The 24,301-nt window shown below is 38.3% G+C and overlaps 1 protein-coding gene across 1 annotated transcript in view; it reads left to right on the top strand.

Annotated features, from left to right (window-relative positions):
• Nucleotides 1-22,804, top strand: part of LOC131056769 (serine/threonine-protein kinase STY13) — a 34,974-nt gene extending 12,170 nt beyond the window's left edge. The window contains exons 4-6 of the mRNA XM_057991026.2: nucleotides 21,462-21,586; nucleotides 21,682-21,840; nucleotides 21,957-22,804. Of these exons, the coding sequence (XP_057847009.1) occupies nucleotides 21,462-21,586; nucleotides 21,682-21,840; nucleotides 21,957-22,301 (629 nt within the window). The 3' untranslated portion in view covers nucleotides 22,302-22,804. The remainder of the gene's footprint in view (nucleotides 1-21,461; nucleotides 21,587-21,681; nucleotides 21,841-21,956) is intronic.
• The last annotated feature ends 1,497 nt before the right edge of the window (nucleotides 22,805-24,301 follow it).

Genomic DNA, 24,301 nt, shown 5'->3' with positions numbered 1-24,301 from the left:
TTGGACATTTTGTTGGAAGCCAGATTGCTATATGTGTTTGCCCACCATGTGTTTGCTGTTCGTGGTGAGTCTTCAAGGGGGAGTTTAGAGCTGGGCTTGGCAAAGGGTTTTCTTTTCTAGGCTCCAAATGCTCTAGTCAAGACTTATGAGGAAGTTGAGTTTGTGCGAAAGGAGTTGTGTGTGGTAGGGGTCTTGGTTCTATTGGGTCTCTTTGTGAGGAAGCTTTGCTTCTTGTTGATGGGGTGGGTTTCGCCTCTACAATGGTGCCCTTTGTTACATCCCCTAACTCCCCTTCTACTCAACCATTGCTACAAGATGAGGGTCACCTTTTCATTGTCAAATGGGTTGTTCTAGGTTCCTTTGGCTGAACCTAAGATGGGTGGTTTATCCTTACCTATTTTGTAGCCTTTTGAGCATGTTCTTATTGGGGTGCCCTTTCCTTTGCTGACTCTTGTCCCTTGGTTTGTATTCTAGATGACTTGGTTAACCAAGCTAATGATTCTATGGAGAACACTCTATTGGGCCTCTTTGTGAGGAAGCTTTGCTTCTTGTTGATGGGGTGGGTTTCGCCTCTGCAATGGTGCCCTTTGTTACATCCCCTAACTCCCCTTCTGCTCGACCATTGCTACAAGATGAGGGTCACCTTATCATTGTCAAATGGGTTGTTCTAGGTTCCTTTGGCTGAACCTAAGATGGGTGGTTTATCCTTACCTAATGTGTAGCCTTTTGAGCATGTTCTTATTGGGGTGCCCTTGCCTTTGCTGACTCTTGTCCCTTGGTTTGTATTTTGGATTTGTTGGTTAACCAAGCTAATGATTCTATGGAGAACACTCATTGGGAGGTTCTCAAGCTTCTGTACGAATATACACTCTGTTTGTTGCTAGGCTTCAAAAAGTTGGGATGTTGCTGTTCGGTTTCAGGTGGTTGCTATGCTTGATGGTTTCTTCCTTTTCTCCTTTCATTCTCTTTAGGTGGGTAAGGGTGTTTTGCTTGGTGGGCTTGGTTTTTTGGCAAATCTATCCTCCTTTTGAAAAGGTGAACTAGTGGATTTGATACGTCCAAGGAAAAATCATCTAGGTCCTTATTTGGGTAAGGCTCCCAACATTTCCTCTAGTATACTTGGATGAAGAGATCTTTATAGGAATTGCTAATGCTCTTGGTTCTTTTGTATACATAGATAGGGTCACGAAAGGTATGAAATGTTTGGATTTTGCTAGATTTTGTGTTTGTGTTGAGATTGGTAAGCTTTTACCAAACACTATTAGATTAAATTCCAAGCTAGGTGTTTGGGAGTAGACTATCACTTTGAGTCTTCTTCTTTGGTGTACTCTCCTTGCCATAGAGTTGGACATTTTACCCACTCATGCAAGGTTTTTAACAAAGATTCACTTCCTTCTTTTGGGAAGACTTGTTTTGAAGGGAATGTTTTGGGCTTATCTAGTGTAAGCCCCACAATTAATTTCTAAGGGATCCTCCTTAAGGGACAAGCAAGACGTTGTGAGTCCTTTGGTTCATGATTCCTCTTTGATTTCTAGTAATGGTTTTGTTGTTGAGGGTTTTGTTGAGGTCTAGAGGGAAGGATAAAATTATTCTAAATCTGTTGGATGAAAGGAATTTTAGAATGACCCATCTAGGTAAAACTTCACTTCAAAGCTCTTTGGTTAGGCTCAACTTCAAACCTCCTTGAGCTGTGGCTAGTTTCGCGTTGTTGATATGTTGCTTGTTTTTGTTGGGGCCTTTTTAGTCTTAAGGCTAGTTCCTATGCATTTCCTTGTTATGTGTTGTTGTACCTCTTTCTGTTTGTTGTTGTTTAGCCATGCTTATCGTTTTTGACAACATTTTAAAAGGGTTTTGGGTGCCCTTCAAAACCCTTTTTACCTTTAATAAAAAATGTCTTCTGTAGGTAGGTTCCTTTATATTTTGTAATTTGTTTCTCAACTTCTTGACTCACGTATCAATGATGGCATTTGGCATGAAAATGATCTTCCCTTAATCATGCAAGGGTGGCAAATCAACAAAAAGTGTAATAAGTTGTCCAAGTGCCCTTTTGAGACAAGATACATGGAAATCATTGTAATTTTGTTGTTTGTTGGCAATTCCAATTCATAGACAACTTCACCAACCACTTTCACAACTTTGTAAGGTCCATAGAAGCAATGTTTGAGCATTTTAGTCCCACATCGCTTAATGGCAATTTGCCTAAAAGGTTGTAGGTGTAGAAAACCATGTTTCTAGCTTCAAATGACCTCTCAATGCAGTGTTGTTTTGCATAAGTTTTCATTGATTTTGAGCTTGTTATAGGTGATCCTTGAGAAACCTCAAAATATCTTGTGCTATGCTGTACCAAGTATTGGTTATTGGTACCCAAGGATTATTGAACACCAAATTTGTAAAGGTTAGTTCATCATATCCATAGATTCGAGACTCGGACTTGTCAAGGGTGACTTGACTTGGACTCAGCAAAAAAACTCACCCTAGATTCAACAAGTGAAAAACCCAAGAAATTTAGAGATTTTTTAAGGATTTAAAACTTGTTTAATGCACCCTTTTATTAAATAAATCTTAAAGACACAATAACATCATCAAATAGAAGCTAATTTGATCACATACACGAGTATACATCTATCACATACGTATAAAGGCAAATTGTAGCTAAAGGAAATAGCATACTTAGATATATAAATATTGTCTAATGTATACAAAACTCATGAAATATAAAATCCATGACATCAATGTTCCAAACAATTATCAAAACAATAAGGATCCTGCATCCCTCCTACGAAGGCATCTAAGGTAGGTCTTGGATGATGTAGCAGCCATAATATTTTTTTAACTATGAATATGTAGAGATTTGCAACAAGGGATATGTATTATGTAGATATTTATAATCACGATTCATCACTGGCCTATTACTTGCTTAGACTTATAGTTTGATGGGGGTTTCAGAGCAACACCAAAACGAGGTTGAGGATAGGGGGTCTCAGGGTGAGAGAGAGAGATGTAGAGAGATAGGCCTAGATCTTGGGAGAGAGAGGAGAGAGTGAGATAGAGAGAGGTAGAGAGAGGGGAGGGAGAGAGATAGGTCTATAGTTTAGGGTAGATAAATTGAGATAGAGAGAGCGATAGAATGCTGATAGGAGTCTGCTAATTACTTAAATTTGATTAAGTTTGAAAATTTATAAGATCTTCTAAAACATAGAATTTGCATTATAACTCCTATAGAGCTGAAACCGCTCTCAAATATCTTGCCATTATATAAAGAAAGGAAAAAGATAAAGGGAAATGTGACTTATACTTAAATGTTATATTTCATGTATATATTCCGATGAAGGGAATGAGACTAACTTGAAGACAAAGATGGGGAGTTAAATGTTATATATCATGTATATTTTGGGGGCATGTCATAAATCCAAAAAACAATTAAATTTTGAGATTTAATTTAATTTAATTTTTTTTTGAGTTTGGTTGAGTCTAGAAGACAAGACTTGCTAGTTCGGTGAGTGCGTGAGACTTGACGAGCCTCACCTAGACTTGATTGAGTTCGAGTTTGTGTCCTTGGGAGGCATGAGGGTAACCCAACTTGAGATTCATTGAGTTTGTGCAAGTCTGGGCAAGTCTCGGAACTTTGTATCCATACAAAGCCATAAAAGGAGTCATACCAGTGGACATTTGATGGTTGGTATTATAGCAATATTCTCCAAGGTTCAACCATTTGATCCATGCTACTTGCTAGTTTGTGATGTAGGTTCTTAAATATCCTTCAACCCACTTATTCACTATTTTTGTTTGTCTATCTATCTGTGGGTGATAATTGGAACTAGGAGTGAGCTTGATACTTGTCAAATGAAACAATTGCCACAAGGCATTGGAAAATCTACTATTTTTGCACAAATAGTGTTCTTAGGCTAACCATGTAGCCTACACATTTCTTTGAAAAATAATTCAGCTACTTACTATGCTTTGGGTTTTGTAGGAATAACAAAGAGGTGTGCAAACTTAGTTAATCTATCCACTATGACATTAATGTGATCTTTTCCATTTACCTTTAGGAGGCATTTGATGAAACTTATGGATACAACTTCCCTATTTTGGTTAGGTAATAGTTGTGGCAAATATGCAATAAAAAACCCTTTGCTTTATTTTTCTGGCAAGTTGTGCATTTTTTGATATGTTTAAATACATCTTTTTAAGGAACTTCTAAAAGAACCTTTTTCTTATTTGCATTTAAGTCGTGTAGAATCTTGGGTGTCTTACCATAGGTGCATTATGCAATACTTTCAAACCTTCTCCTTCATTTTGGATTTAGGTGCTAGGAAGATTCTATCCTTGTATAGAATGAGACCATCTACCACTTAATATTTGTCATCCTTCACAATTTCGTCTATAGTATCAAATGTATTCTTAGCATATTCTGCCATAATGGAAACCTTCCAATCAACAAAAATGATGGGAATGAAATGTAGAGTAGACATTCTGGAGAGTGCACCGACAACGACATTCTTTTTGACTTTTCATGTATACTATATCAAAATCATAAGCTTGAAGTTTGAAGCTTACTCACCCATTTTTGTTGCGTGTCATTCAAGTCATGTTGCCTAAGGAAAAACTTCAAATTGTTATGATCTGTTCTCACCACAAATATTCTACAAAATAACTTTTGTGTGAACTCAGCGAAAGCATGCATGATGGAAAATGTCTCTTTGTCATAGAAAAACCCCTTTTTGCATCTTTCAACTTCCTACGCTCAAATATGTTACGGAGTGCCCCTTTTGCGTGAGTATTGCCTTAAAAATTTGGAATATCAAGTACAATATAATCTAGTCATCTCCTTTGAGCTTATTGAAAGCTTCTTTTGGTCATTCCATGAGAAAGGTCTCTTCTTGATCATGTTAGTTAGGGGTGCTTCCAACTACGAAAAACCCTTAACAAGGCTCCTACAGTAGTTGCAAAGATCAAATAATCCTATCAACTGTGTCAATGTGATAGGAGTTGGCCAATCCAAGATGGCTTGTATTTTTTGTTCATTCACTTGAACACCTCAAACAACTACAAAATATCTAAGCTACCGGTTCTTCCCCTTTTGGCCTGGGTTCGGGTTCTGGTTCTTGCCCGGTCCTGGTTCTCCCCGGGTTCTCCTTGGGTTCCTCCCGGGTCCTTCCCAGGTGGCCGGGTTCCCTGTGGGTCCTGCGACTAGTTAGGGGTGCTTCCAACTACGAAAAACCCTTAACAAGCCTCCTACAGTAGTTGCAAAGATCAAATAATCCTATCAACTGTGTCAATGTGATAGGAGTTGGCCAATCCAAGATGGCTTGTATTTTTTGTTCATTCACTTGAACACCTCAAGCAACTACAAAATATCTAAGTTACCGGTTCTTCCCCTTTTGGCCTGGGTTCGGGTTCTGGTTCTTGCCCGGTCTTGGTTCTCCCCGGGTTCTCCTTGGGTTCCTCCCGGGTCCTTCCTAGGTGGCCGGGTTCCCTATGGGTCCTGCGTCGCAGGACACACAGGGAACTCGGCCACCTGGGAAGGACCCGGGTGGAACAACGCAGGACACACAGGGAACCCGGCCACCTGGGAAGGACCCGGGTGGAACCCAGGAGGACCCGCGTGAACCCAGGCCCGTGGTTTCCAAAAAACAGGGCCACGGGTCAAAAAAACAATAAAAACCAATAAAAAAAGACTTTTTAAAATAGTTTTTTAATAATAAAACTCTAATTCGCCCCTTTATGACTTTTTAAAAAAGACTTGAAACTTGAATATTATCTTTTTTGCAAATTATGAATATGATATTAGACTTTAGTTATTAGTTTACTGATTACATTTGCGATATATGAATAATTATTGGCATTGGCAATTAATAATTATGGATTTATGATTTATGATTTATCATTTATGTATGGAAAGTCACATTGTATATTTTATTTTTGTATGGATTGTATATATTGAACATATATATATATATATATATATATATATATATATATATATATATATATATATATATATATATATATATATATATATATATTTGTATGGTTGAACTCGAACCCGTACCCAAGATTTTTTTTTTTTTTGCTGAATCCGCGAATCCATACCCGAATCCGAACCCGAATCCGAACCGGTAACTTAGCAAAATATTTGTAACCCGAAACTTACACCTATATTCCTTAGCAAAGAGAGCTTGTTGCTCCAATATTCCAAGGATTATATCCAAGTGGTTCAAGCAATTTTCCCATATTTTGTTGTATATCCATATATCATCAAAGAACACTGAAACAAAATTTCTGAATCGACCACTGAATACCTGATCCATGCCAGACTAGAAATTGATTGGGGCATTTGTCAAACCAAATTTCATGGCTAGGAACTCAAAGTGTCCAAAGTGCAATTTGAAAATTACCTCGTGCATGTCCTCATTGCACACACTTGATATTAGGCCAATCTTTGAAAGTAGAGTACTTTGTGCAACTCATCGATGACCTCATTGATCTTGGGAATAGGATATTTATTTTTGATACTCTTTTTGTTCAATGCATATCCTTGTTGTACTGTCCTTTTTCTTCTCAAGAATCATATATGATGCAAATGGGATAGAACTAGGTCTGATGTGGTCCATCTTCAATAATTTTTTTATAATCTTTTCTATTTCTTCTTTATATCCATAGATGGTGGTGTGGGGTGATCACGATTGGCTTGGAGTCAAGCTCCAACTCTATGATGTGTTGGAACCCCCCATTTGGCTGAAAACTTGGAGGGATAGAACTGAACACAATACTATGGTTATCGAAAATGGATTGAATGCCAACATGATGAGTGTGGTGCTTACCCAAGGATGAATTAGTATGCATGCTTTTAATTACATAACAATTGGTTGCCCATGTAACTTGTCTTTTAGAGGTGGTCCCCTATAATACTTTTAGTTGTGATCACTTGCGGTGACCCATTTAGAATGCCTCTAAGTATCATAGCTCTCCCTCGAGGTTCAAATTGAAGCTCCATGAACTAATAATTTTGTGAAAATTCTCCAATGGAATGTAACTACTGTATTCCGAGGATCATATGTGCTTCTGCCAATCCCACAACATATAAATCATTAACATCTTATAATTCAAAAGATAACTTGAATTGTAGAATTACCTTGGTGCATTGAATATTGAATCCATTTTCGACTATGACAGTGAATTTAACAGTCTTTAGCTTTCAATCCTTTCTTAACCACTAGGCCCTCATTAGTGAAGTTGTGGGTAGCCCCACTAACAAGAACCATGATCTACTGGGTAGATGACTCCCCCAGAACCTTGAATGGGTGATATCAAGGTGTGCTCAACAGAGCCTCGAGTGTTTTGTTGCTGGTGTCTACATCTTCATCGGCTGATTTCGTAGGGTCATGCTTGATGATCTACTCCTTTGTAGCTTATTGTAGCTTTGCTTCTTTAGGATCGGTCTCATTAGATTCCACCTCAAAGTAATGGGCTTGGCTTTTGCCAAGGCATTCGTGACCAGGTTACCTTGCAAGAGAAGCACAAGATTTTCCTTCTAAGTTTTTTATTGGTATGATCATCCAACTTTTTCATTGCCAAGTGCTGTGGTGTAGCATTCTACGGGTGTGAGTTGAATCCTCCTTTTTGAAAATTGCCCTTTTATGGTCCAATAGTGGGTGGTCTTGTCTAAGATAGAAATTTGCTCCTCAGTATAGACAATTCAACTGTTAAAGCCCTCTTAATAGCTTTCTAAAGTGATGATGGTGCAAAGGCCTTAACTAGACCTTCAGCAAAGAGAAAAGTGTTCATATAAACCTTCAACAAAGAGAAAAGTGTTTCTCTTTTCTAACATATTGAGTACTATAAATGCAACTTGTTGGAACTCTACTACGTATGCATCTACTAAGGTTTGTCATTTGATTTTGGCAAGCTCTTTGAAATACTTTTCTTCATCATTCTGCTCAAAATTTGTCCAACAACCTTTGGCTAAAATTATCAGAAGTCCACACAAGTTTATGTCCTTTGCGATTAGACCATGCTGCCACCAACAGCCACTGCCCTCCAAATGTAATGTGCCAGACTGGATGGCATCTTTTTCCATCATAGGCGTGAGTGTGAAATAGATTTGCAACTTTTGGAACAAAGCTTGAGTAGATATCTTGCTGGTTCCAACAAAGGTAGATGCATTTAGTTTGTCCACCATTTGCTTCAATTCTTTTCCATTTTCATTTTGATTGCTTCTTTGACTTCTTTATTGTTGGAAACTCTTCCCTAATGTCTCCAAGTAATTCATGAAAGATATGGTGACTTTTTGAAGTTTTGAAATTTCCCTTGATATTCTTCAAAAACTCTATCAAGCTCTTCTGTAGAAGTACTCTCAAGTTTAGATCTTTCTTCTTCATGTAGAAACATGGGCCTAGAAGGTTTTGGGATGGAACTAACTGGTGGTCAGTTATTTAGAGATCAAACTTCTCCACTTTTTGATGTGTGATGTTCTGCTATGACTTTGATTCTGCAAAGGAATGGCAATGGGCATGTTATTCTGGATTTGCAGTCGCTGTAATGCCCCACCTAAATATTAAGGCATTCCATTGCAAACAAATTAGAAGAAATTATTTGTAGCCATGGCGAGTATTGTAATTCCATACTTCTAAGGAAAATGAGTTGTGAGTTGTGAGAGAGTATCATTTGGAAGATACAGAAGCACATCTATAACCGAATCTGATAACAGAATTATAGGGATGGCAACAAACATCATTATGTTAAAGATCATCATCGTAAACATGGAGGTCGTGGGTATGACTGATGGTATGATGATTGCGGTGATTTTTGGTTATCCTGAAGTTAAAGATGAATGGAAAGGAATGTTCTGCTTGTACGAAGGATACAAGAGTGGTCACAGACGGTAGCATGATCTGCATCCACCAATCAATGCTTTGGAGTGAATTCTATCATTGGTGGCATAAGTTGCTGAAGAAGATCGCAGCCATTCTTTCCACTAAGGAGGTCGCAGCTTCATAAGATCCTATCGCAGCCTTCACAATTATCACAACCTTACACTTTTCCCTGACGGAAGAATTTGAGCGATTTCCTTAGGAACGCTGATTAGATTAATTAGTGATTACCAAAGGTCTGAAATAATAATTAAGACAAGCATAAGGCAGCAATAAGCATTCAGTTGTTAAGGATGATTAACAAAGGGACGTCACACTTGGTGAGAAGTCCTCCCTCTTTATAATCAACACCTCCATTCATAATCATGATGAGGTATTAATGGGAACTCCATTCATTTGGGAAAGGACATCCAGAAAGGAATAAGAATAAGTATTCAATCTGATATAAGCAATTAAGGACAGAGATTCTGATTTATTACCATCAGCTGAAGCTAGCAAGTTATATGTGGAATTATGACATAAGCATATGAATGTATTATTTATATTTGCTGAAATATATATATGGAATAAAATGAGAAAGAAGATATCATCGAACAGGATCAAGGAATTCAGATCAGATCATCTCTAATATAAGAACCTGCATTTTCATTCAGCAATTTGGGTGATATGGTAAATATTGTGGTATGCAATGTGATAGTATATATAATACATAACTTCATATATTTTGTATAGGCAATAATATGAAATGCTATTCCTTATTCATTAAGTTACTTTTTCCCCAACAAGCCATCATGTGAAGGTGAGTAAGGAAATACAAGGTGGGAGAGCAGTTACGAAATTCCCTTCTAAGTAGGCCACCCCATGATGGATGGTTGACATCCTGCCACATGTGGGCCAAGGGGGTTTTGTATTACACCGTTGGGCTTAGATAAGAGGAATATTTCAGGTGCTCTATTACGGTTTCCTGTCCAACGTCTACAATTGTTGATTGTTGGAATGAATTAAGAGAAGTCACAATCATAGGCGGTTGAATAAGGTGACATGAATTGGGAGAGCAGAGACGAGCTCCCCAACTGGGTAGACCACCCCATGTTGGATGGATGACGTCTTGCCACATGTGGGCCAAGGGGTGGTTGTATCTGCCCTCGGGCTTAGTGTGAAGGATGCTTTGGGCACCCTATCGTGCTCTCCTCATTCAACCCCTATTATGGCTGAATTGTAGATTTAAGTATGTGATGTTAATTGCTTGTTTACCTCTAAGTTAAATGAACATTATATGATGTAATTGCAGAATGCTATTGCAAATGATTATTAGTACAATTGAGTATATGTGAACATTTGTATGCCTAATTGGTCTTATGAATTACATTTCAAATATTGGCTAATGTTATTGTAGGGTTTACAGTTACACTGCAGTTTATGTTGAAAAGGAAATTGTTAACTAGCGAGTTTGTCTTGAACTTGTGATTTTAGGGCAAAATTTAGGACCTCCCAAAAGGAGGACATTAAAGTCACTGAGTCAATAATTCAATTATTCTTTTTTGCCTAGTTGTTAGCAACTTTTTCATTCTTTTTTGGCCCATTTGAATCTCTAGAATGTTATTTGGAAACAAATCCGCTCTTTCATTACATTTTAAAGGCCTTTTATTGCTCCTCATGATTCACAGATTAGCAGGAAATTAGCTTTGATAACATTATAATGCCTTCAACAAATTTTTCTATAAAAGATTTAGCACTTTCGATTGCCTAGGTTTCATGAGGGCAAGATGAGAGCATATGGTGAGTAAATAAATAATATTTAACACTTTCTGATAAGCAAGATCACGTGAGGGCAAGTTGAGATCATACGGTGGATGAAAATGATTTCTATATTATTCAAATAAACTAGAATATCTGAAAGATGCAGCAATACAATGCATGAACAATACAAAAGTGTTGGCGCTGAATAAATATGTTCAAATATGTTGGAATATTATAAAACAGACAACATATAAATATGACAATGTAATGGACACCCCCTGTTCGGTACTAAATTTATGTCCTTTCTACGTAGTGTAATTTTGTCAAACAGTTGGTGTGCAAGCTGACTACTGGATTTTTTTGGTTCTTGATTTGCTAGAGGATAAATTTGGTAAACTGGTATTTATTGTAAAGCTTTCAAGTTTATTCAATATAAAAATAACCAGACATATCAAATGCCAAAAGCAAGAGGATTAATGCTGATGATATTTATTTAATTCCAACTCCAAGCATACAAATCAGATTTGAAGAATATTACAGACCATATGATAATAAACAAATTCAAACCTGGACTCCACAAGTATAGAACCTGCTGAAAACACTGTTCACGCACTGTAGCTGCACTATTCACGGCACTGTAGCATTTTTACTATTCACGCAGCACTGTAGCAAAACACTGTTCACGCGGTACTGTAGCAAAAACACTGTTCACGCGGTACTGTAGCAAAAACACTGTTCACGCGGTACTGTAGCAAATCACTATTCATGCGGTACTGTAGCAAATCACTATTCACGCGGTACTGTAGCAAAAACACTATTCACGCGGTACTGTAGCAAAAACACTATTTTCAAATCTGCACTTTCAAACCTCTGTAAAAACATCATGCGAGAGCACCAAATGAAGCCCAATGTGTTTCCTGAATGAAAACACCATTAATCCTCCTGACTGTGTCTTTCAACAGCGAAGAGAATGCTAGCAAAGAGGGATTCCGTCTTCCAAGCCCAATAATCAGATTTCTACGAAATCCAACAGCATCACATTAATTCATCCCAGCATATCCCAAAAGAGAGCTCTCAACCTCCATTTATATCTTCTTCCTGGATGCAAACACTTCATTTTCTCAATGTGGGATAATACATTTTAGAATAAAATATTATTTCCCACAATATACACATTAAAGGGAACTTTTAATATTTTAAACATTACTTTATATTCCCAACCTTATAATATAACGATAAAGTTAAATATTTAATTTAACTTTACACTTTATCGTTAAATATTAAAACCTTGTTGATAATCCCTTTAAATCATTGTCGCCTTATTTTCTACTGATAATTATGCCAACCAGGGAAACACTAAAAATTCCAAGTCACTGCTTGGAGACTAACTTACTATAAATAGTAAGTGTCTAGAAACCTTGTACTAGGTGTAAGATCTGTACTATAACTAGTACTAGGTGTAAGATCTGTACCACACAACCTAAACAACTCCTGCCAAAAAACACTCATAAACTTACTATCCCGATCACTGACAATGAATCTGGGCAACCCATGTAACCTGAATATCTCTCTAAAGAAAAGATCTGCCACCTGTGCTGCTGTGTAAATGGACGGAATAGCAAAGAAGTGAGCGAACTTCGTCAAGCGGTCCACCACCACATAGATGCAATCCCTTCCCTGCACTCGTGGTAAACCAGTGATGAAGTCCATCGAAATACTTTCCCATTTCCTATCTGGAATGGGCAAGGGTTGTAATAAACCTGCAGGAAATGTGTGCTCTCCCTTATTCTGTTGACAAACCGCACACTCCCTGACATACCTCTGAACATCATTCTTGAGCCCTCTCCATGTGAACCGCTCTCGGATCTGCCTGTAGGTCTTGAAGATCCCCGGATGCCCAGCTGTGGGTGCATCATGAAATGCCTTAAGTATCACCTCTCTCAAATGTGATGACGGAATCAAATAAACCCTGTCCTGAACTCTGATCAATCCATCTATCACCTCATAGCGATCATCCTGTATAGTACCTGAAATCAATCCAGAAGCCCAAGCATCTCCGACATACTCTGCTATAATCTGATCTCTCCAATCTCCTGAAATCTCTGCCAGGGCACATAAGTGAGGTCTCCGAGATAAGGCATCAGCCACCACGTTTTTCTTACCTTTGACAAACTCTATGTCAAAGTCATAAGCCTGCAATTTAGTAACCCATTTCTGTTGTCGGTCATTAAGATCGCGCTGGTTCATGAAATATTTAATACTGTTGTGATCAGTTTTGATCACAAAACGCCCACCTACCAAATATGATCGGAATTTGGCCAATGCATGCATTATGGCCAACATCTCCCTGTCATAGATAGAATAGCTCCTCTCAACACCTCGGAGCTTCCTACTCTCGAATGCAATGGGATGTTTCTCCTGCATCAATACTGCCCCTATCCCATCACCTGAAGCATCACACTGAAGTTCAAATGGCTTCGTGAAATCTGGTAGAGCTAAAACCGGACAAGATGACATCACTTGTTTGAAGTGGTCAAAACATCGTTGTGCTGCTTCTGTCCATACGAAGGCTCCCTTTTTAGTGAGGTCTGTCAAAGGTGCTGCCGTCTGTGAAAACCCCTTAACAAACCTCCTGTAAAACCCGCATAAACCAAAGAACCCCTTAAGCTGTGTGAGGTTCGTGGGAGTAGGCCAATCTACTATAGCTCTAATCTTTTCAGGGTCTACTTGAACTCCATCTGCACTAATAATATGCCCAAGGTATAGTAATTCTGTCATACCAAACTCACACTTAGACTCCTTGGCATATAAAGACTCTCTCTCTAAGATAGATAATACCTCCTCCAGATGCTGTGAATGTTCCTCCCAGGTCTTACTGAAGACCAAGATGTCATCAAAGAAGATCAAAACAAATCTCCTCAACTGCTCCCTGAATACCTGGTTCATACAACTCTGAAATGTAGCGGGTGCATTGGTTAGTCCAAACGGCATAACCATAAACTCAAAGTGGCCATAGTGGCATCGGAAGGCTGTTTTCTCAATGTCCTCTGCTCTCATCCTGATCTGATGGTATCCGGATCGCAAATCAATTTTGGTGAAGAAACATGCCCCATGCAACTCATCAATCAGCTCATCAATCCTAGGAATGGGATACCTATTTTTTATTGTTTTCTTATTCAATGCCCTATAATCGATGCACATGCGCATTGTCCCATCCTTCTTCTTTACCAGAACTACAGCTGAAGCAAAGGGGCTTTTGCTAGGCCTGATGTGCCCCATTTCCAACAATTCCTTAATTGCCTTCTCTATCTCATCTTTATGTTTCTTAGGATGACGATAGGGAGTGATCATCACTGGTTTGGCTCCCTCCTCGAGCTCAATAACATGCTCTGCACCCCTGTCAGGAGGAACCCCATGCGGGATATCACTGAATACCTTGGCATGTCTGTCAAGAATCTCCTGTATATCTGGTGGATGACTCTTCACTCGAGGCTCTGGTGAAGTTGGCATAACTAAGCACTCTGTTGCCCACTCTATGTCATTATGTCGAAAAAGTTTCTCCATTCTCCTCAAAGAGACTACCCTGCAACTCCCATCTGAAAGTCCCCTGAGTACAACAGTCCTACCCTCATGCTGAAACCTCATTTCCAACTTCGCTAGGTTGACAGTGAACTCAACCAGCGATGCCATCCATGTCATACCGAGGATGACGTCGTAATCTCCCATGTCCACAACATAGAAATCATCCTCCAACTCATAGCCATCTCCAAATCTAATGTGAAGATTTGAAACCTTCTGAGTACATAATAGCTTTTGGCCATTAGCCACCATGACTCTAAAACCATCATGCTCCTCTGTCTGTAAACCTCTCCTGGCTACCAACTGTGTATCTATAAAGTTATGTGTAGCCCCAGTGTCAATGAGAGATATCACTTTCTGCCCCTGGATAGTACCCCTGACCTTAAACGTGATTGCCTTTTGGGCCCCTGTCAAGCGTGCCAACGATCTATCATCCTTAGGAATGCTGCTCTCCTCTATCGTGTTACCCTCATCTGAATCGGAGTGCTGATCCTCCCCCTCTGACTCTGACTCCTCTGCTGAAAAATACTCCATTTGATTTGCCTTAGCCTTGAGAGGGCATTTATGAGATAAGTCCCAAGGCTCTCTACACTGGAAGCATAGTTTCTTCTTTCGTAGTTCATTCAAGGTTTCACTGTCTAGTCCTTTTGATCCTTCTTTGGGTTTGTTATACTCTTTTTGAAATGGTTTTTTGTCTTTGTCCTTGCGGTAGGGAGAATCTGTTGAATGGTATTTTCCTTTGTATACCGAAGGGGCTAAATCTCGTGCCTTTTTAGTTGCTTCTGCTAAGGTGAGTGGATCATGTCCCTTCACCCAACCACGTAACGGATCAGCAAGCCCATCACAAAATAACACCACCAATCTCCTAGGAGAGATATCAGTAACAAGTACAGACAAACGCTGAAACTCAGCGATGTAAGCATCCACTGAACCTGACTGTTTTAACTGTGCTAGCTCCTTGAAATGTAACTCGGGATCCCTAGTGTCAAATCTCTCGATCAATCTTTCTGTGAATTCCTCATAGGATGTAATCTGATTATGCCCCAGAGTCACCATGCCATGATGCCACCATTCATGCGCAACACCGTCCAAATGCATAGCCGCATACTTGATAGCCTCATCCTCAGGCATAGGATTTAGCTGCAAGTATGTATCTATCTTCTGCACCCAAGCTCGTGCAGTCATCTTCCCTGAAGCATCATAATAAGGCAAGGAAAGTTTTCCAACTTTCTTTCTTAGCTCAAAATTCTGATTCCTCCCTCCTGCTCTAGGCATATGTCTCATCCTCAAGTCCATATAATCTCTGAGGGAAATATCTGCCTGAAACTCGGGTCCACTGGCCTCCCAGTCCCTCCTGAACTGACCCTGTAACTCAGTAATCTGCGGTTCATTCACTGGTTGAACCGGATCCCTAGGTGGGAAGGTGGGTAGAAGAGGTCTCGAGCTCGCTGTTCGAGCTGGGCGTGCAACGTGTCTAAAGTTATCCGCCTCATTCCCATTGTTGCCATGTCCATTATTACCATTAATATTATTCTCAGGGCCATTGTTGTTGTCACGACCTCCATTATTATCATCTCCCCTATTGTTATCGTTTCCCCCATTGTTATTGTTTCCATTGTTGGCATCACCTGGATTAATATTGATGCCCATCTGTCTAGCCATAAGCTGCAACATCATGTCCATTCGCCTATTCTGCTCCTGCTGCATACGCTGCCCCTGCTCTAACGTACCCAGCAACTGTCTGAACATCACCTCCCCCTGATCTGGAACGATATTCCTCTCATCTCGGTCACCCATACTGCTGTCCTGATCAAAGAATATTTCCTCTATGTCTGTATGACTGGATTCTATGTCCACCTGCACGGATGAACTAGACTGCTCACTCTGACTATCCGGATTTCTATTTTGTCTGGCCCTGGTATTGCGAAAATTATAATGCCCCTGTCGCATGCTCAATCATACATTCTGGACCTGTTTTATTTCTGCAATATGTTTTGGTGAAAGTTTCCCACAAGATGGCAGAATCTTCTGCTCTGATACCACTGTAATGGACACCCCCTGTTTGGTACTAAATTTATGTCCTTTCTACTTAGTGTAATTTTGTCAAACAGTTGGTGTGCAAGCTGACTACTGGATTTTTTTGGGTCTTGATTTGCTAGAGGATAAATTTGGTAAACTGGTATTTATTGTAAAGCTTTCAAGTTTATTCAATATAAAAATAACCAGACATATCAAATGCCAAAAGCAAGAGGATTAATGCTGATGATATTTATTTAATTCCAACTCCAAGCATACAAATCAGATTTGAAGAATATTACAGACCATATGATAATAAACAAATTCAAACCTGGACTCCACAAGTATAGAACCTGCTGAAAACACTGTTCACGCACTGTAGCTGCACTATTCACGGCACTGTAGCATTTTTACTATTCACGCAGCACTGTAGCAAAACACTGTTCACGCGGTACTGTAGCAAAAACACTGTTCACGCGGTACTGTAGCAAAAACACTGTTCACGCGGTACTGTAGCAAATCACTATTCACGCGGTACTGTAGCAAAAACACTATTCACGCGGTACTGTAGCAAAAACACTATTTTCAAATCTGCACTTTCAAACCTCTGTAAAAACATCATGCGAGAGCACCAAATGAAGCCCAATGTGTTTCCTGAATGAAAACACCATTAATCCTCCTGACTGTGTCTTTCAACAGCGAAGAGAATGCTAGCAAAGAGGGATTCCGTCCTCCAAGCCCAATAATCAGATTTCTACGAAATCCAACAGCATCACATTAATTCATCCCAGCATATCCCAAAAGAGAGCTCTCAACCTCCATTTATATCTTCTTCCTGGATGCAAACACTTCATTTTCTCAATGTGGGATAATACATTTTAGAATAAAATATTATTTCCCACAATATACACATTAAAGGGAACTTTTAATATTTTAAACATTACTTTATATTCCCAACCTTATAATATAACGATAAAGTTAAATATTTAATTTAACTTTACACTTTATCGTTAAATATTAAAACCTTGTTGATAATCCCTTTAAATCATTGTCGCCTTATTTTCTACTGATAATTATGCCAACCAGGGAAACACTAAAAATTCCAAGTCACTGCTTGGAGACTAACTTACTATAAATAGTAAGTGTCTAGAAACCTTGTCAAAGCAGCACCGATTGGCCTGAAACTGAAAACACCTAGGCCAAAATACCTCAGGATCCCACCAATGTCCTTGTTAGCCTTCGGGATCGTGTCAGAATAGGCTAACGACACCCCATATCATGTTGCGCTAAAAAGGGGACATTACAGACAAATTTGCAATTACAATATGTTTTTGCGCCAAATACAAATACTCATTGGAAAATAAAACAAAAGCTTTCAGCACAAATACAACCTCTAAATGAGATTGCCCTTAAGAAACAAAATAGTTTTGTCCTCTGATCTCTAAATCCAAGGAGTTTCATTCTTGAATTGATAGTTGAACACAAGGCTCAATCCATGACATAAATTATATGAAAAATGACAGTTGTTTCATAGGCAACCAAGCACCTCAATATACAGCACCGTTAGGGCACAAATTCCAATGCCCCATTTCCCCTCTCAAAGATAGAATCAAAATATTAAATGAGATTTTTTCCTTAAAATAACCTCCACTTTGTTGTGAATACGAACTTTTAACTCCTCATTTATGAGATGTCATAAAATTTGTCATTAAGAAATTGCCAAGTGTCTTGGGTGTTATAAGACCTCTTTATAGAAATCTGTGCCCCCATAAGCTATTATTTTATCTGTTGCTTTTATTTCTCCAAACCATGGCTCCTTTATTAAAATGTTTTTATATCCTTATTAGGAAAATAAGGATAGGGCCCACGTAAGCTAATTCATTGACAGGTACATTTACTTGTGGTGAGTATAAACCTAAGTACTTTTAGTATGGGGGGGTAAATATTGGCACTGCTGTAAAGATGAAATAGAAAATTGCTCCAAAAGATGACATTGACATGTCCATATTTATTTAACTACACAAAATAGAATAATATCTTCTTGTACAGAATGAACAAAAAATGGTGGTGACGAATCTCCATGTGCAATAAAAAAATAAAAAAATAAAAAATATAGCCTGGCCTTACGAGCGTGCATGGTCAAGCTCTGGGGAATTGTCATAATGCTAGTTCCACAAAATGCCACATGTTCACACGATCCTCTTTGGATGGGTGAAGCAACACGCTTCCCTCAAATGAGCTTTGGCACAGGAATGAGGAGCTCTCAGCTCCTTAGCTTTGATTCAATGTGTTACTTAACACATCATTTTAGAATTTACAATAGCAAGGAAAAGAGGTACACAGGATATGTGGTTAATAGTTGAAGTATCCTAATAATTTATAAGCTCAATAAAACACTAAAGCAAATGATCCATCCAACGGTTGTGCTGGCTGACATAACGTATTACCTGAAAATAGTAACCACAACAAATGCTTTAGGGGACCAAAAGTGAGCCCATTTATTGGCCATTATAGGGTCTACTGTGCACCAAGACAAGGATACCATCCTATCACCAACAAACCAGCTTTAGGGTTCTCTTCTCGTCTAAGGTGTTTTGGGTTCATACAAACACAATCATCTATCTTGAATGACTAGGGTAGTTTAAACATGTGGATACTAGCTCAAATATATTTAATTAGTACATATATTCTATAACAAACTGACTGTCACAAATCTTAGCTCATTCGGTCACCTTCAATTTGTTGTCTCCATGAAAATTGCTAAAGAATACGGTCAACATGCCAAAGAGTTGCTTTGAGTGCAGAAAACCTGAAATAAACTGTAGTTGTTTCAACGCATGAAATAAAGAACAAGAACTGAAAGAGCATCAGAAAACAAAGCATGTATACAAGAGATTGGGCTGGAGATACCTAATATGTGAAAAACTCCAAAAGAATAAGGCCTAGCATTCTCAAGCCACTAGCTACTTCACAGTTTGCAAGCTTATTGCCTTCTCAAAGTTAACAAGGACACTTATCAACAACAACAGTGTTTTTGATGCCTGCAAATAGCTCCACAACTTACTTTATTCATACTTCTACTTGCACTCAACTCCATTAAGCACTCAACCAAGGAACCTAGGAGGTAAAGATTTTATTAACAAGACCCCTGGAGGGTATATTTATGCAAGAATTTAGCATGGTATCAAATGGAGAAGCCTATATTTCATTAGAATTTGAAAGGATAGGACTGCAAATTCTTCAGCTTCTTGAATTACCCTAGAGTCTTTTAATTTTCCCAGTACAAGATGGTTTCGACCCTGGTTGAAATATCTCAGACTGCTTTGACTGGGGCTGAACCTGTCACATACTGTTCAAAGGCAGCTTCTGGCTCCTTAGTGGACGGATCGGCTCTGAACCTTCTGTATCTATATTTTGTGGCGTCTATATTCTAATGATCACATTCCTCCCTACGCTAACAATTACTGAAGAGGTGCTTGTGTGCTTTGTGGGCTACCTGCCCTTGTGATTATTCACAAATGTACATGCATTAAAGATGATAGAGAAATGGTTACTCATGGAAAATAGCTATCATGGTGATCACTTGAGTATTTAATTTTAAATACTTTCATTTAGTGAAAAAATTCATTGAAAAACATTATATCTAAACAAAATTATTGTATGGAAGGAAGCCCTTATTTTTTCCATCAATTTTTTTTTTTGGGTTTATGATAATTCCGCGTTCATAAGCTCAGCAAAAGCTTTGCTAAATGGGAAAAATGCTGGTGGGTGAAACGCCCAAAGCAGTGGATTTTCTTGAAATGACCATTCCTCCTCCATACTTTTCTTAGAGGTACCTACCCACTTTGTGGGTTCCCTAGCCTCATGATTGTTCACCAATGCATATGAATCAAGGGTAAATAAAGGAATTTTTACTAGTGGAAAGGAATCCATATGGTGATGACTTGGAAATAAAGCAGTGTTCTTGACTAGGGGACGGGGGACCAAGTGCCTAAATTTGGGGATGGTGAGGGGATGGTGGGGGGACGGCGGCGGAGTGGTGGTGCTGATATAAAAAATAGAGGTGAATTGAAAATTTTCAAGGCAAAATCTGCTATATAACATCTCTATGAGTGCCCCATGAAAGGCCAACTAGTTTTCATGAAGTTAAAGGTTGCAATCAATATGTAACGGCATGTGACATATAGAAAGTGACCCAGCAGTGTCCCCGCCAGAGGTGGTGATGGTGGAGGTGGAGGAAGTGGTGGTGCTGTGGGGGGACGTTTCTCCCAAGTCTCTGAAACGTCCCCCTATAGGAGACGTGGGTTTTTTCGGGGGGACGCGTCTCTGCGGAACACTGAAATGAAGTGCTCACACATAGTGCAAGATCCCATTTAAAAACAAAATACTAAAACGTGATTGTTCACCACTGCATATGAATTAAGGGTATAGAGAAATGGTTACTTGTGGAAAATTGTTGCCTTGGTGATGACTTGATAATAGAAGTGCTCCCACATGGTGCTAGATCCCATTGTAAAACCAAATACTAAAACACACCACCCTATAGAAGTCTCGTATACTTACCAATTAACAAATGCCTAACGATCTTGGGTTTTGGTGAATACCACATCGATGTTAACTGCAAGACAAGGAACGCTTGAAGTGCATACATTCTCCAAAAGCCTTGCCAATTGGGAAAGAGGCTAGTGGGTGAAAATCCTAAAGTCATGGTTTTTCTAAAAATTCCTCTTCTATGCTAACAAATTCTTAGAGTTGCTTGTGCCTTATGAGCCCCCCTGCCTTGTGATTAATCACTGATGTACCCGAGTCTAGGGTCATACAGAAATGGCTACTCATGGAAAATAATCATTGTGGTGATTCTGAGTATAACAATATTCACATTGTGGATAGCAAAACAAAAAACTTAAAGTTGACATTCACTATAGCAAATTGCTTATCAAACAAACTTCATAATTGCGTGTAGAGAATTCTGTGCATCTATATCAGTTTTAAGTCCGTTGGATTGATTTTTTTGGAGGTTTAAAAAGATGTTTGCTATATTGTATACTGCTCGTCTTTTGTGATGGCGATCACTATGTATGCATAATCCGTGAAATCCGATTCAATTATAATCCGTGAAATCCGATTCAATTATAATGTTTTGACCATATTTAATGATCTTCTCAGCTCCCAGTGTGCCATAGACATATTTGAGACAGACTTATGTAAGAGTTCATGCGAAGTATGCTGACAGAAATTGTCTATTCTTTACAGATAATTTACTGTTGACAGCTGACCATAAAAAAGTTAAGCTTGTAGATTTTGGCCTGGCAAGAGAAGAGACACTAACAGAAATGATGACTGCAGAAACTGGCACATACCGATGGATGGCTCCTGAGGTCTATATTGTTTTCTCTTAATTGTTTCTGGACATTTAACTGGTTGATTTAATAATCCGAAAGATGGAATCATTTAGTTTTTTTAAAATTTGCAGTTGTACAGCACTGTAACATTAAGACATGGAGAAAAAAAACATTACAACCACAAGGTAGATGCATATAGTTTTGCAATAGTTTTGTGGGAGCTTTTGAGAAATCGCATGCCATTTGAAGGGATGTCAAATCTTCAAGCAGCATATGCTGCTGCCTTTAAGGTATTGGATTCGGGTTTTATTTTTTATTTATTGCCTTCTTGTCTTTCTAATGTGGCCTTATTTTGCTTAGATGATATGAGATATAAGAAAGCTGAGAAAATATAAATTTGTTTCAGAATGTGAGACCAAGTTCAGATGATCTTCCAGAAGAGTTGGCTTCAATCTTGGAAGCCTGCTGGGCAGAAGATCCAAATATCCGTCCCAACTTCACCCAAATAGTGCGTAGGCTTAGTTTGTATCTTTCATCCCTTACAGGTCCTGAAAACATGCCTCCACCTCCAGTTATTGCTTCAAAGAACAGCATTCTGCCACCAGAATCTCCAGGGACAAGTTCCCTAATGGCGAAGCAGGGGGACCAAAGTGAAGATGGCAATGGCAAATCAGCAAACAAATCCCAAGGATGCCTTCCATGTTTCAGTCGCTGGTTCCAATCAGAAGGTCAAAATGGACTTATAGAGTGATGAGAGCATCCTTTCCTCCTGCAAATATGACACTGTAATGATATAGGCGATTATCAATGCACTCGCTTTTCCACAGTAGGCTTGACAAAGCTCAATTCCTAGCAATTCATATATGTAATCTAAAGTCAAACAATAGCCTACAATTTTCAATATTTGTTTGCCACACTAAATGCGTCAAAATGGGATGAAATGTAGGTTGATCGTCAACTTTCAATCTTGCCATGAATGATGTTGTCGAGTCAGCAAAGAAATTGTATATTATCAATTAACTTGTAGAATGTTCAAGTAATGAATATTTAATTTCTGCAAGTGTCCAGGCATGAAGTTTGGATCTTCTGTCACTGGATGGTTGTGTGTATGTTTGAACACACTGACAGTAAAAACATAATCCATGCAAAACTAGTTCATGCAGATGCAGACACTCAGCAATTCCACACTTTGGTGACGAGTATTTTGTCTGTTATTTATTTGGTTCTTTGGGGCAACATCATATCATTTCTTTATTTACTGTTGTATATGTTTTGCTCAAGGCCTTAGGTTGTTATGTGTGATTTGCATTATCACTCTATGGAAGCTTTAAAGATATTGCATACATAGAACAAGTAATTTCATAAAGTAGACGTTTCTTTGTAGACCAAAAGCATCTATTGAAGATTTGTGGTCGTCATACTAGTACCATCGAATCATAAAAACAATGTACAAAAGTAAATGTTTTGTTAGTTGTACAACTGTAAATATTCCTAATGGAGATATATGGTGTGATCAACAGCACACTCAAGCATAATCCAATATTAGAAGTATCACTGTTCATATAACCCCTCTTATGCATATTTCTTAGCTCGGTCATAATGGTCAGCTTTGACAATTCAGGACAATTGTCAATATAAACTCTATATATACCTTATTTTATGAATTAAAGTTAATGGTTCTCTTCTATGCCTGATACCCTCAAATGGGGAAAAGCATTTAAATCTTTTGGTATACATCTGCCATAGATGTCTTATTACAACTAGCATCTTCATGCATGGTTTGCAGAATATTTTCTCTAATTTATGGACACAATCAAATTAATAAAAACTTAACTATATTTAGAAATCTCCTATCAAGAGCTTGAAATGGTTATATAAAAAATGGATGGCATTTAGGAATTAGTGTCTTAACATTTTGGATTATTTGGAACCAGAACAGATGGAGTGACACCTATCTTTGCTTTCTTTAATTCTTTTTAAAGGAAAGAATGATTCCTTTTTAGACAGCAAACCTTCCTCGCTATATATTTTGCTTTGCCCAACAAGTGTAGTATCATATTGACTTCTCTTTGTTTTCTCTTCATAGGAAAACCCATTTTTAGTGTTCTTTTCTATTGTTGATTGCTGCCCTTAAACATTTTACAATCTGAATTCTTGCTACAATCTTGTAGTTTGGTGATTTTGAAATTCTTTTCCTCTTTTCCTTTTCTTTGCACGTTGCATAAGGAGCATGCTTGTGGTCTCTTGAAACCAAGTCATTGCAGAAAATGCCTACCATACTATTGAAGTATGTCCAATGATAATTAGTTTCCAGCATTCATGTCTATTCATATCAGTATGAATGTGGATGTATGGGGATGTAGGTTTATTAGCAAATAATCGATGCGTATATTTGAAATTCTATCTCATTGCAAATATCTGATAATGCCTCATCTGGCTTCTATAAAACCCATCAACTTTTATGTGATGTTTGCTGCCCAACTGTTACGTATGCTGTTCTTAGAATGATGGCCAAACTTTTTGTGTTCTAAACTATTGTAATATTTTCCTTTGTTAAAAGGAAATTTATTATTTAAAAAAAGTATTCCATCTTTTCCCTTCATTTTTAAAAAAAAGTCAGTTTGAATTGATTTATAAATAGGACAAATTCTTCACATGTTCACCATTGTTTTCACAATTAGCCATGTTTAAAGCTACATTGTTTGTAGTTCAATCAAACTTGCAACATTCATGAAAAAGCATATAACAAAG

Source organism: Cryptomeria japonica, chromosome 1, assembly GCF_030272615.1.
Source record: "Cryptomeria japonica chromosome 1, Sugi_1.0, whole genome shotgun sequence".
Classification (NCBI taxonomy): Eukaryota; Viridiplantae; Streptophyta; class Pinopsida; order Cupressales; family Cupressaceae; genus Cryptomeria; species Cryptomeria japonica.
Note: the sequence above shows the minus strand (reverse complement) of the source record. Positions and strands in the feature narration are given on the sequence as shown.